The sequence below is a fragment of the Agelaius phoeniceus genome, chromosome 5, assembly GCF_051311805.1.
Source record: "Agelaius phoeniceus isolate bAgePho1 chromosome 5, bAgePho1.hap1, whole genome shotgun sequence".
NCBI lineage: Eukaryota > Metazoa > Chordata > Aves > Passeriformes > Icteridae > Agelaius > Agelaius phoeniceus.
Genome location: NC_135269.1, coordinates 30605539 through 30620605, shown reverse-complemented (window position 1 = coordinate 30620605; position 15067 = coordinate 30605539). Strand labels below are relative to the sequence as shown.

Here is a 15067-nt window from a genome sequence, read left to right as displayed (position 1 = left end):
CATTAGACTATGTGATTTTTATTTTCTTAAATTGCGATATCAGTCATCGCTTTCAAGATCTGGCATTTCCCAAAGCACTTGAGTTTTCTTCCAGAGTCCCAACTTCAAGCTCAAATCTCTCTCACCATGACTACTCCAGTCACTGATTATCCTTTCAGATGGAACATGTTGAAACTAAGTCTTTATTGTGTAGATGAAATTCCTCAATTCCCAGCACTTTGATGCAAACTGACACCACCTTTTTCTCTGAAGACAGCTCTGGAACCCAGCTCTATGGAGAATTCATCACCCATCCCTCTCCAAGCCCCATGCAGAGCTCCACAGCCCTAAATAATGACCTAAATCACCCTAAATAATCAAAGGGGTATTCTTCAACACTACCTGCCCTTTTCTTAGATTATTCCATGATCTTCATGGCGGCAGCTGGGAATCCCAGCAATAAATGCCTAGCTCCCTTCTGCAGTTTCTGTGTAATACATACCTCAGCTCAAGGCTGTGATTTCCATTAGGAACAACACACCTTTCCTTCTTCTGAATTGAGGGTGGGAATAATAATATTGCAGGGGATGGTTCTTCTTATCCAAACTTAAGAACCTGTACAAAAAAAAAATTCATTTTTATACACAGGTAATCACAAATTCTTCTTCAAATCAATGCAGCATTGCACATAGTTTTGAAAACTTACTGGTCTTACTGTTTATTTTTTTGACAGCAAAATGATGAAATCTAGAAGTGAAGTTCAGGAAACTTTTGTTCATGCAGTTTAGAAACCAGTGTGTGTAGTAAGACGGATGGCAAAATCACATGACATGATGCTGGAAAGATGATGGAAGTAGGAATTTTGATAGACTTATGTATCTTCAAGACAGCTTATTATTAAATTGGTTTATAACTTACGAAATTTATAAAGACTTCCAGTACTTCTGTCTGAAATATTTTGCATGTTTCAATGAAAGTGTTATCATCAACGGAAATATATTTTTACAAGTATTATTTAATGGGTTCCAAAGTGTCTTCATAGTTATTTGAATATGAGCTCTGTTCAGGTTGACCAAATACCATGACAGACTTGTATGCATTGCCCCACACTGGGATTCACAGAGCAAAGACAAAACTGATTTTTTTTTGCACAGTGCAGGAGCTTTCCTCTCCTTCAGAAGTCAGGTGCATTTGACCAAATCTCTTTGTTTCTACATTGTCATATAGACAACATAAATAATATTTCTCTTCTCATGTATTTACCTAATTTCTTCACTTCCTTCTTAATTAGACTTTATTTTCTGCTTCTCTTTAATAATTTCAGAATTAAAAGGTAGCTGTAGCAGAGATGTGCCACATAAGAAGAATTAGAAGAATTATACTTTTAAAAAGAAATTTTTATAGTAATCAAAACTTGTTAAAACATTGTGTTATTTGATCTGTAGATTAAGAATTCAAATTATGAAAATGAATATGATTCACCTCTTAAAACAAGTAGAAGAGGTTTCCCCCACAAAGCAACATGTTTATAGCACTAAAGAGTAGCAATATGTACATTTTAGCCCATAATCACAATCTTATTTCAGAACAGTGTGATAAAAAGTCCTACAGCCTCTAAAGCTGCTTTTCTTTACATAATGAAGTGATAATTTGCCCTGGTACTTGAACCTGAACTTTCTGCCTTCAAGGTGAGTCTCCCAAAGTGCAGCTACCACTCTTTTCTTTCTTACTTCAACTGATGCTGGACTTTTCAGACTAAGTAGAAAAGAGAGTTATTTCTGTGTGAAAGCCTTAAGGCCTACAAATTACGTTCTTTTTCTTATGGATGGAAAACCTTTTAACCAATATCAAAATCTGAAAAAAAATCATAACCAAAATGTCCTCCATGAGCACCCTGTCCATTAGGATGTGGCATGTTTGTTAGTGCTGTCCCACATGGGAGAGTAAGAAGGGATGGATCTCTGATTTCACTGCCACTACTCAGTAAATCACAAGTGTTAAGATGGGAGCAGATTGGCACAAGCCAGCAAAGGTATCGAAAGAAAGATTCCACAGTTCCTGCCTATGGAATCTAGGTTTTGTGAGTATCATAGGAGTTGGAATTATGGACTGGAACCTGAAACAAGAAATTTTCCACATGAATTTCATGCTAAACTCTTCAGCTGTAGAACTGGCTAGTAAAACTGATATTTTTCCCCATTGGTTACTAGTATTCTTAGAATCACAGATTCACAGAAGTTATAAATAAGTTTGAAGAAACATCTGAAGGTTGTTTAGTTCAATCTCCTTCTAAAACTAAGACTAGCTTCAAAGACAAATCTGTCCCATTTCTGAGGATACAGAGTCCACAGCTTCCTTGGGCAATCTGTGACAGTACTTTATGAACTCACTGTGAAGAATTTTTTTATATGTCCAGCTGAAATTTCTCCTTCTGGAACTTTCTCTTTGCCACCATTCCCTTTTACCGTGCATCCTGACACTGGGCACTTTTTCTGTATCACTCTTTTAGGCAGTGGCAGACTGCAGTAAGACATGGACTGAGACATAAGGTATATTCAGAGAGGCTAAGGGGAGCACCTTGGCATTACCTGGAAAGAAGAAGGTTGAAGGAAGTTCTCTTAACAGGTTCTACTCTATCATGAGTTGGACTGTTCTCAGTCTCACTGTTCACACTCCTTCATTTTGCATAAATGTAATCAGTGTACTGAAGCAAGCTGAAAAGAATAATACTTTTCTGTTGTGTTGTTAGACTTCAGCAATCAGCTGGCATATCTCATCAGTTTGTGCTCTAGAGGTCTTAGTGTTTAGTATATTTTTACATGAAGGGAACAGTTGGGTTAAAAGCTCTCTGGGAATGGTTAAATACCATTTCTCATTCAATTTTCTTTTCTTTGGGGTGTTTTGCATGCACTTCCTTCTTCTTTTTCTGTGTAACAATGCCTAGGTGCTATTCCACAGTGATTCCCACCCTGATGTGTTCAGAAAGCCCCAGATTTACACTTCATTCTGCAATGAAAACTCTAGCCAACTTGTAACAAATTTTACTGTCAATCCTTCCTGTACATGGGTAAAAAAGAAGCAACATTTATGAATTCCAAAATGAAAAAAAAAAAAGGAGGGAAATATTTCTATTGTTTTCTGAATCTCTCCTTTTGTTTTAGTCCCGGGTTTCTTTGTGAACTGTGTTTTGATTTTGAACATCTGGAACTGGCAACATGCCGACTAAATGGTTTGGTATGAATTGGTTTGGGGTTTTTTTCAGAGGTGATAGTTTCTGCTTTTGCTATAGAAACTAGCAAAGTTTCTGTTTGAGTGTTTAATGGTCTAGTAGTTGAAAATAAAACAGTACCCATGGGATGATCTGTACTTGCAAGCAAGCCACTTACAGCTCTCAGTTACTAACACATCTATTTTAGTGTGTTCCAAGATGCTGACAGCATTTGGACTATTTAGTCCTGGGTGGAACATACTACCATGTCTTTACCATGTGTAGCTGCATTTTACTCACCACCTGTGGTTTCTGACAGATTTCACTGTTCTTTTGACAACACTGAAACACTAGTTTGCACGTTTTCATAGTGCCATGATTCCCATACAGCAAACTTCATAAGGCATCGATTTATTGGCCAATGCAAGTGTAGTGGCACATGTTAAATTATGTGTACAAACATATTGAAACATCAAAGTAGAGAAAACAGTTTATTTAGCCTTACAATAATTTTTATAATGATAGAATAGCTTAGATTGTCTTGTCCTAACCTGTTTTTTTTTTTCATTTTATAAAAGAAAGAAACATAGTTGTCAATGATATGGACAAAAGGACACTATTTGATATGTTTTATTTTCTACAGTCTGGTTAAAAATAGCATGCAAGTAATTGAATAAAAATATTTGTATATATGATTTATTTTGAAATAACAATTATACCAGCAATGAATAAAAATCTTACCATGACAGTTAAATGAAAGTATGACAAAAAGAAGAGTAAACAATTATTTAACCTGAATATTTTTTCCTCGTTATCTTTCATGTATTCCATTAATATAACAATGTCATAGGCTCTGAACACATATTTTCACAAATTTTAAATTGTTTGTATATTGTTAAATAATTTTTTCCTTTGCAATGGGTAACAATATATAAAAGGCATGATGATTAGGAAAGTTTGACAGGAATCTTGTATGGACACAGGCCAGCCCATACTGCTCTCTATAACTAACAATGAATCCCTCCTAACTTCCCTGTGAGTCTGGAACCTGCTGGCATGTATTGCATGCATGAATATAGATTTTTATGAAGTTGAATCTTTTAAATCAACTCATTTAGCCAGATAAAGAAATATTTTGCATCAGATTTAGTAATTCTTGTGCTTTCTAAATAGAACCATTTGTAAAAATATGCACACGTTCCCTTAAATTTGCCAAGTCCTCGCTAAATCTTCACAAACAGAATGGATACTATGCAGCTTGACACTTGCTTTAAGGCATACCCTAATTTTAAAGCACTACCATGGTGTGTTATTCCTGCAGTAAGTGCCCCTGGGAGGGAGCTGGGCGATGCCGGGTGCGTCACTCCAGAGAGATCTCGGCGGCCACGCGCAGGCAGTTGTACATCTCCTGCGGCAGGTCAGCCCGCGTCAGGTTGTTGCCGTCCAGGCGCAGGTGTGTGATCTTGGAGTAGGTCGTCGGTCCAACCACCTTACAGAAGCTGCTCAGTGGGAACTCTGAAGCAAAGAGAACAGAAATAAGAGGAAAACATTAATAATTAGGACAAACCCATTATTTTTCTGCTTTTTTTTTTTTTTTTTTGGATTTCAGTTGAAAATTGTGACCTTAATTCATTATACTATTTTTAGTATTTTGCATTTACGCTGATGTAAATCTCTGTAAATTTATTGGAACTTGAGGGACTTGTGTTGGGAGAGGTTCTTTCTGTTAGTTGTGAGAGGAATTTAAAGGCTGAGTTTTTCAAATGCCATTTTCTTCCAGTACAAGTTTGACTTTTAGACTTCGGATTCTATATAGAGGTCTAATCTGGCATTTAGATAAAAGGAAAAAAACAATCTTAAAAAAAACCCCTAGAGATGCAAAGAGAGGAATCAGCCAGTTTATGTACATTACAATGGAAGGGTAAAAACTGTTTTATAAGATATTGAAGTTTCTGGAGAAATTGAAATCATGATACAGCTTTACCCTAAAGAACAGGCAGCCCAATGGGTGTCTGTGTATTTTGTATGTATTTATATGTGCCATTTTGATTTACCTGTTTCAGAATGAAATTTGGGTCTAAGGTTGGAGAAGAGCTTTACATTTAAACTGTGCAGTTGAACCTTTCCACATCAGAATTAGGCGAGTATGATAAGGGAATTACTGATAAAATATATATATATTTATTGTAATTTATATATCATGTTATTTATGATCTCTATTCAGTTGGGGGATTATTTTGTTCACGTAACATCAGATAGACCTTGAACAGAAATTTGCCTTGTGTCCTATGATCAATATTAACTGTAAGGTAAAAATAACATTAATTACTGAAGTTTTTTTGCTCAGTATGAAGAGCACACACCCAACCTCTTTATAGACTTCTTTCATGCAGAGAAGATCAATCCTCAGGAGAGAATGTATGTGAATAAATCTGATGTCGCCTGCATGCCACATTGTGTAATTTTGCAAAGAGAGTCTTCATTCACTGTTTCCTTTAAGTCAGACAGAGGATTAATCTATTGAAAAGCTCTATAAGTACTAAAGAAACAGTCTGAGAGACTTGTTCTTCTTCAGAACACTGACTTTGGATGAATTCACACAGAAAATACTTTAAAAGGTTAAAGGGACTCCTTCAATGAACCCATGCATCTCGTAATTTCTGAGACATCAAGTTAGTATTATCAAAATCAAATGCCATTTGATTTACCTTTCATAGGCCACCTTTATGTATCTTTTCTACATGGCTACTTAACTCATCTAAGAAAGTATGATCAAATTGTAATACTAAAGAAAGTGGAGGAAGTACCTTTCTTACCTTTTCATAAACTTTTGGATTAACATTCTTCTAATTGGATTCTTCCAGGACATGCTTTAATAATAATAATTTTCTATCACTAATGAAACATGGCTTTTGTATACTAAGTATAAAGCTGTACAAGGAGCTCTTTAGAGCATAAGAGCTTAGGTAATATTTTGGACAGAGATATGATATTAAGAGTGGGTAAGGACTCAAGTACCATCAACAAAATAAGTTGCTTTGAGTAGGAGTTAAGGAAATATAATTTAAAAGTAAGATCTTTATCACCAATTTGATTAAAGCAAATTAAAGCAATTTCCTAAATTTTGTGTAGAGTGCAGCCTTCTTTAGGAAGGGTGAGAGGTGAATGACAACCTTTGGGCAGTCCATGTTGTAATACAGGAAACTTTTAAGACTTCAGACCAATTCTGATACTCTTCTGGTTCAGAATGCACTAGCGGAAGCAAACTGATAATTCTTGTTCATTAAGATCATATGATCAGAGAGATTTTTATAGGATTATGTCTGGGTGGAATTTTGCTGAATGAAAACATAAATTCCTGAGATTTTAGCTCATTTTCTTGAGCTATAGGCTATGTCATTGACTATTTAGTTCCAGTTTTCTTCAGATAACTTGGATTTAATTTGTAAAGTTTAAAATAAACATGAATTCTAATATCAATTTTTTCCCATCTTCTTGTCATTCAGGAATGACATAGTAAGTACATTTTTGCTGATGACAAACATTAAAAAACTTTATAAATTTAAATTTTAGGGTTTTTTTTTTCATATTGGTACTTTTGAGCATAATATTTGGTTGCAAAAGAAGATTTGCTTATACAAGCTGGATAGATGGTTAACTACTCAAAGAACATAAACTTCATACATGTAAATCACAAAATTTAACTGTGATAACAAAACTCTGATGTGTACCGAGTGTTTATGAGACTAAAACCACCTGGGAAGTGGATGGAGATCTTGGCCTCACAGAAGTCAAATGAACTCACTCCTGGACCTCAGTGGGATTTTGTTCCAATATTTGGTCCACACCTTTTGTATGTGGGTATCAATTTTTTATACTCTTCATACAATTTTCAGTTGTTAAAAACATATTAAAAATGTTTCATTTTAATTGCAGTCTCTACTAGCAGAAAATAAGACCAGTGGTTCTTGTGAGTGCACTTGATGAGCTGTTACCTGTGTGATCTGTATGGGAATTGCAATCCTTCAGACTGGAGTACTGTGGCATCAAATATCTCTGTAGTTTACTTCCTCTTTTGTTACACTTATTCATGTTGCAGGTGAAAAAATGTCTTCCTGAATTTATAAAATTCAGGTTCAGAGCTAGTGTAGCTGGAATTTTTTCCCACATATTTTCCCAACACAGAAATCTTGCATAAGCCAGACACTGAGAGAATAAGTATTGGATGAAAACTGGATTTTCATCTAAGAGTACACTGGGCAATCCTAACAGGATCTGAAGTTCCATAGTCACTATTGTTGGTCTCTTGTCCACTAATCACATGTGAAACATTTTTAGATAGGCCATGTTAAAAAACTCCTTTGGGAATTGTTGGAGTGAACCAGATAAAAGACCATAAAGCACCTCCACAATTTGGTATGTAGTCTCTTAATTGTCCTCTGGCACATTTTCATATTTCCCCTTTCATACTCCATTTATGTGGAGTAATCCCATTACTTCCTGGTGTTTCATGTGGAAGCAACAATTTCCTCATTAATCCCTTACAAGTATAGATTAAATATGGAGAAGGCCATCTTTGGACCTTCTTCTTGTTTCACTGAAACTCTTTGGTTCTTGCGGGTTTTTTTTCCATCCTGCAGAGTTTCTTTTTGGCTTGAGAAGTCTGTAACACAAGTCTCTGTGTCTGTGTGTGTGTGTTTGTGTACATTCATGTGTGTGTGTATATAATAATAATGGCATCTTAAAGGCATTTCAATTTAGAAACTACAGTTTAGGTTTGAGCTGTGGAGAAAGTGAAAGCTTTTCTCAATCTTCCATGGTCCTATTCTAGCTTGGAAATCCAACAAGCACCAAGTACAGTAGATAAAAGTGTAGATTTGACACCTACGATCAATATAATGGATGTGCTTCAATTTATTAGAAATCAGAGGAGCTACTCTGAATTTGATTTCTCAACAGTTTGCTATCTGCTTCACCCACTGCTTCTTGTAAGAGCACATTCTAAGGCATAGCCAATTCTGCTACATATTTTGATGTGTTTGTTTATTCATCAGTTCTTGTTCAAAACACTCAGTCACTCAATAAGGGTATTTCTCAAACAGATTATTTTTTATGAATGACAATGCACAATGATTGTAACAAGTCCATGGTGAAACTCATGGACAGCAATTTAGAGAAATATTCTTTCCAGTAATATCAACAAAGCTAGAACCAGATTATTCTTTCTTAGACAAGTATAAATGTTAACTGCAAGCTTTAAGGTACATGAGAAAAGGGAAACATAGCAAGTTAAGAACTCTGGAGAAATATCTTTATGTTAGGTGTCAGTATAATGAAAACTTCAAGCTAAGTAAGCATGAACTGAAAGATTATATCTTTTGTGTATTTGAGGACAAATTATCATTACTTCTTAGACAGAAGTCTCTCACAGCATAGGGGTACCATAGGCCATCACATGGAATGGAAGCTGGCCTAATTTACTTTCATAAATCAATGGTACATCATAACAATTTATTAAACAAATGAACTGGTCATTGGTTTGAGGCTTAAATAATCACAGATCAATTAATTCAATTTCCCAAAAGACTAAGCACTCACAACTGTAGATCAGGTGTAATGAATGGTGAAATCCAAGGGCTTTGTTTTCCCTGTATTAATGATTATTTATAATTAATTTTTATACCACATTGTCTATCAGCATCTTAGGGAACTATATATTATGCCTGTAAATTGATTCTTCAAGTCTGCTAGATTTTATGATAAAGAAAAAAAAAAGGAAATCATAATTCTGTTGCATCAGTCCACAGGGTAGCAATGATAGTGTAGCAGTAGCTGGTGAACATCCACTCCCCACACCATCCCCCTGAAAATGCAGCTTGCCCTGAAAAGCTAAAATTGTTGTCATAGTCCCTGACCCTGATGTCCTTGGAAAAGTGAATAGCAGCCAAGCTTGGTACCTGGTTATTTTGCAGAAGGCTGAGATCATTCTAAGTAGGGGAAAGTGCTTATATCTCATGAGAAGTTAAAAATCATAATTTTTAGCTATTTTAGGAGTGGCAGAGTATCTGGTAGAGTTCCACAGGTTGCTGTATGTAGTGCCTTGGGTGGGAACTATTAACTCATTGTTTTCCCTCATCAAAACAAGAAACTGAGATGCACTAGAAAAAAAAAGCCACTGAGAAAAATGAAACATAGTAAATACAAAACATTTCAAAATATCTTGCCCTAAATCTGGTAAGATCTGCACTAAAAATGTTTGGTTTTAAAGGCTGCGTCTCCATGGGGTTAGCTATGTATGGAGTAGCTAACACTGATACTCTTAATCCTTGATGGATACAAGCAGGCAAACAGAAGGGAGGATTTTGTGGTTTACAACAAGCTTTATATCAACAAGCAAGATGATGTAAATCCTCCTGAAGACCACAGTCATACTTGGAATATCTCCCTCTCCATCAGGGACTACCACTGATGGAGGTGCAGCTGGGGAACTTCTGGCATGGTGGTGAGGCCTCTCCAGCTCTGCAACACCTCCTTGTCAGCCCAGGCAGGGGACAGCCTTGTGAAAGCCCTGTCTCTGCAGAAACCTGCATGGTCTCGTGCAAGGTGTGGCGTTTCTTGACATCACAAGGAACATTTTTCAGATTATAAATGAATGGAGACAAACTTGCCACCTGATCATGTGATGTGCAAAATGGGAATGAAAAGAAAGAACAGGGGTAGCTCTTTGGATTTCAAGAGAGGTTTGGAGGGATACTGCATGAGGCAAGGGAGGAAAGAAACAAATGCAGTTACTTTGATGTATCTGTTTCAGTGCATCTTGTGCCTGCTATCTTATGAATTTGATTTTTCTCCCCTTCTCCTCCCTCCAGCATTTTGATTACCAGGTCCTGAAAGGTTACCATAGTCATATCCACACCTGACATCTCTCTTTTTTGTTAACTTAAGAATTCTGAACATTTTTTTGCACTGGTGAAACTTTTCATTTTTTTCCTGAATTGTACAAGACAACTTCATTGGCTTCTATGTAGTTACTCCAATTTACAAAAGATGAGAGTTTGAGGAAAAAATCCACTTTAGCATGAAAGCATAAATTTCTCATTTTAAGGATATATTGAGTGGCTATTCAGTAAATATCTGTCTTTTAACATGAATGTGGACAACTGTTAGGTAAATGTCAGTGTGCTAACAGTCTAAGCAGTACTATTTTTTCAGACTGGTTCATGTGTTATTTCAGATACTTGCATTGGCCATCAGTATCTAGTCTGTGGTAAACACTAATGAATATGTGCAAATTTAACTTACTGTTAATTTTGTTGACTTGGAGGTAGAAGTTTTCCAGGTTCTCACTGACAATTGGAATGCTCTTCAGTTGATTGAAGGAGAGATCCAACTCAACTAGAGATGTGATGTTGAAGACATTACCTGGTATTCCAGAATCTGTTAATTTATTGTGGGATAAGCGTAAATATTGTAGGGCTTTAAAACCTTGGAAGTACTCATCAGGAACATTGGAAATCTGGTTATTATCAAAATACAGCATGAGCAGGGAGTGAGGCAGTCCTGTCGGTAGCTTTGTAAGTTGATTGAAGCTTAAGTCAAGATACAAAAGTGAATTCAGGCCTTTAAAAGCCCCAGAAATAGAATCTGCTTTCAGCTGGTTGTTCTGGAGGTGAATGACAGTCAGATTCATCAGCCCCTCAAATGCACCAGGACTGACTTTTGTGATCTTGTTGTGACTTAATTGCAAGTCATCTAGAGTTTTGGGAAGTGGTCCAACAGCTTCCGTCAAATTGTTGTAGTTAATGTGAAGTTTCTTCAGGTTCTTTAGTTTAGAAAAGACTCTTCCCTTAATTTTTGAATTTTCCAGATGGTTGTGATCCAGGATCAGCCACTGTAGGTCTGTTACATTGTCAAACGCATTCTCTTCAATTCCCTCAATCATATTGTTTCGGAGATAAAGGTATTTAATTCCACTTGGTACAATTGGAAGGGTTTTCAGCTTAAGATTGTCACAATACATGGCAGTAGGGTAGCTCAAAGGACAATTGCATTCTGGGGCACAGACTGCTGCAGATGGCCCGAAAGGATCATAGCCATAATCATCTCCAGGACCGTAGTCATACTGGCAAAAAATGCCACTAATCAACAGCAGAAAGACAGCTAGGAAATTTAGAGTCATCTTTCTAATGTGTCCTGTTCCTGTATGATGAAAGGGAATAAACAGGATATAACTTTAGTTTTTTATCTCTCTCAGCAATATTTGAAATTTTACCACATAAAGGTTATATTTAAAAACTAATTATGGTTCCTATTTAAAGTTTTTAATTAAGAGAAAAATATATTGGGTTGTTAGTATTACATTGTTAATACTATATTACTGCCTCTGCCTTGTATAATCTTCCTTTGCAACGCAAAATTGCTGGCCATTTTGCTGTTGTAAGTAAAACTTTTTTTATATTTTTATGCATTCATTGATTAAGTCACAAGAAAGAATGAAGTACAAGGTTTTTAAACTTGCCACAGAAGTTTTCAGTTTTGCTGAAGGCCACATTCAGAGACAGTTCCACCATTTAAATTCTACCAAGCATTCCATGTGCTGAATTGTCTCATTTCTAAACATGTGGCTATTTGACTTAAGTTTGAAAGAGACAGGGAAGCTAAAACTGAGGGTAATGCTCTCATGCATAGTGGGTTGTTAAGATGTGTGTGGCTTGAAAGCTCTTTTTCTCATGGATTATGCTCTGTAAAGCATGGGACACTAAGTCTCATAGTCACACAAAGAACAAACTAATAGGAATATAAAGTGTATTATCTTTAACATGCCAAACAACCAGTATTGCATATGTGTGTGGTGGATCTGAAATGACTGAATCTGACAGTGGACCTGAAATGACTGAATTTCAGATAGTGAAAATGTTCTTGCAAATTCTCTATACAACAAAGGTATTGGTTACATTTTATGCCCCTTCTAATTTAACTGAACTGGCTTTACATAGTTAGTTTTTCAGTTCACATACAGCAAAAGGATATTTGGTGTCCTTGGAGGTGTTTGTGATTCAGTATACATGGGGTCACTTAACTCTTTATGGCCATAGCTTTCTCATCAGGTACTCCACAAGATGTCAATTAATCTGTGAAGACTAGTATCTTGTTTATACCTCTAACTGGACAGACAGATGTTCTGCTGGAAAAGTAGGTCTAGAATCAATAAAGTCAGTGAGCTTTGATTTTCACTAGTAAAAGACAAGGCTCCAAGTACTCAACTACTGTTCAGAGACTGAGAGGATTAAGAAAATCCTTAAAACCTTTTTTTTTTCTCAAGGAATTTCAGAAAGTATGTGAAGCCTGTAAACAGACCACAAGGCATTGATCTCAGATCTGGGCAATTTTCCAGCAGAGTAAGTTAGTCTTGCTATTGGAATTGTTACACAGAGGACTTAATGTTAAAGTGCAGGGCCATAGCTACAAAATTTTCCCTAATTCTAAATGTCTTTCCTTCTATTGACTTCTTAAAAGCCATACAATATTCTAGTGAGATAACAATCTCATTTAAAGCATCTCTAGGCAGGGTCTATTGATCTCATGCAGTACAGCACAAAGAATTTTTTAAAAATGTTCTTATGTTATCTTTACTCAATAACCCATAAAGTCCCACTGCTAGATATTAAGCTGCTGTCCCCTGGAAAAGGAATCTGATTGCATATCATCTCCATGGTGTTGGTCCCATCACATTTACCTAATTACAAACCCTAGGATAATCATTGAAATATTAGTTGTCAGTGTAATTTTCTTTGCCTGTCTTTCATTACTGCATGAGAACATGCAACATGAACATGAGCTAGACCTTTAGTCCCCTGCTGGTATAAATAAGTACAGCTCATCTGAAAGCAAAGAGTGCAGTAACACAATTCCTCTCAAGATCCAGTCCTATTTAGGTACTAAACATCAAATAAAGGAAATCAAATACTTCTGTATTCAAAGTATAAAACGAGTAATGAACTCCTTGGACTACACTCTTTAGCCTTATGGTGACATTTTTTACACACCTCTTTAATTTTATAGTTTTAAAATAACATAGACATTTTAAATTGAAACTCTTTTTTTTTGGTTTCAAATTATATTTGTAATGCTAAGTTGCATTATTGATATCGTAGTCCTACAGTCCTTTAAATAGAGTAAAAATTTTACTGCTCTGCAGAACCCTTCAAGTAACTAAAAATGTTAGATGGCAAGTGTTTTGAATTAATTTATCAAAACGTTTTAGAATTTATGTGACAATTCAATAGTTCAGGGGCATATGGGCCTGTGTGCAACACAAAATTGCAAAGTAAATGGGAAATTTATTTAGCCTGTTTTATTAATGCATTTCTCATTCAGGTATGTGACTGTCTCACTGTCAGAAGTGTAAAAGGTTAATAGATCATGTTTGTTTGTTGCAATGAGCTACATGAATCCAAGATATAAAATCAGAAAACATTCTTAGATGCTTATATTACAACATAAACATGCTTTAATTAATTGTCTGTGCCTGTTCTAAGCAGTTGTCCTGCAAAATACCTGTGAAAATATTTGTGAAGTTGCCCAGGCAACTTGCCAAAACATACTAAATGATAAATCCATAATTTTGGGAAAACGCTTGCTACATTAATATAGAAATACTATTTGAATTATGTTTGACCTTGTCTATATTTCCTTAATCATTAATTTATTATGAAACAGAATAAATATAAAATTAACAGTCAGTCAACCTTAATTCTGTAGTTTAACTTCTTAAATTAAGTTTGTAAAAGACTATATTTTTAAAGTTTCACTGGTATATTTAAAATGAGCTTTAAAATTAATTAGAATTTTTAAAATATCTACTGTTTCCCTCTCACTGTTTATGTGATTAATTATTTAAATATCAGGATACATTGTCTTTTTGTAGAATGGAGCAAAATGATTTAGCAAATGGGGTTTACAAAGCTCTCATTAATATTATGAATGAAAAAGTAAACAGTGAGTACTCTTACACACTTCTTTGTACTGTGTATCAAATCTTATTCCGATGCAGAACAAAACAGACTGTGAAAAATTGCAGCACTGATGTACAAAATATGTGAAGCTGTTTTAAGGAAACTGAGAAAGTGAATCGACAGTGAAACTGTTAATTTGTGCTCAATTTACAAATTGGCAAACTTATCCTGTCATGTTTTCATGTTCCCATTACAGCTACATTTAAACAGCTGAACATTACGGTTAAAGCATGCAGCAGCACTTACCTTACTGCCTTCAAGCTGCTTTCCTTAATTCCCAGAGCAGATGCAATAAGAGGCTGTATCGACCAATATATGCTCTAAACAGTGTCAGGAGGTAAAAGTCTGCCAGATCCTCTGTGTTACAAGAGGGAAAAAAAAAAAAAAAAAAGCCCTAGTCACGCTGTTCTCTGAAGCTGCTATGTCATCATGGTGATCTTGTGGTGTGGCATGTACAAAAATGCAGCTCTTTAATGAAGTGCAGGTGGATACCATATTTTGTACAAGGACAACCCATCTGTTCCTCCTGTGGGATCAGAGAATGATATTTCACAAACCTGAGAAAGTTAAAAAGCCACAGGTTTATACAAGATTTTTTTTTTTGTATTTCAGAGGGAAAACACGTTATATTGTAAAATAAATTGCAAACAGGCTTTTGTTTTCCAACTTATTTTATATTGCTAGACATGAGCTAACACATAGCACTCAGACCTCAATGCTGCTGTTCTTCTTCAGCCAAGTGACTCATTCATTTTTCTGCCTTTTTCTTTAACTGTCTTATGACCACAGTAAAATATCCTTAATGAAAACTTTAGCCTAAGGATCAGATTCAAAATTGTCTTTGAATCATACCCTTTTCCACATT

At 35.6% G+C, this 15067-nt stretch overlaps 1 protein-coding gene across 1 annotated transcript; it reads right to left on the bottom strand.

The window, feature by feature from the left end:
- Positions 1-3665: 3665 nt before the first annotated feature.
- LUM (lumican) lies at positions 3666-14798 on the bottom strand. The gene is made up of 3 exons (XM_077178762.1): positions 14449-14798; positions 10490-11386; positions 3666-4702 (listed from the first exon to the last, which is right to left on the bottom strand). Exons 2-3 carry the CDS (start codon positions 11364-11366, stop codon positions 4548-4550), a joined length of 1032 nt encoding a protein of 343 aa, XP_077034877.1. The 5' UTR covers positions 11367-11386; positions 14449-14798; the 3' UTR covers positions 3666-4547.
- Positions 14799-15067: the final 269 nt, after the last annotated feature.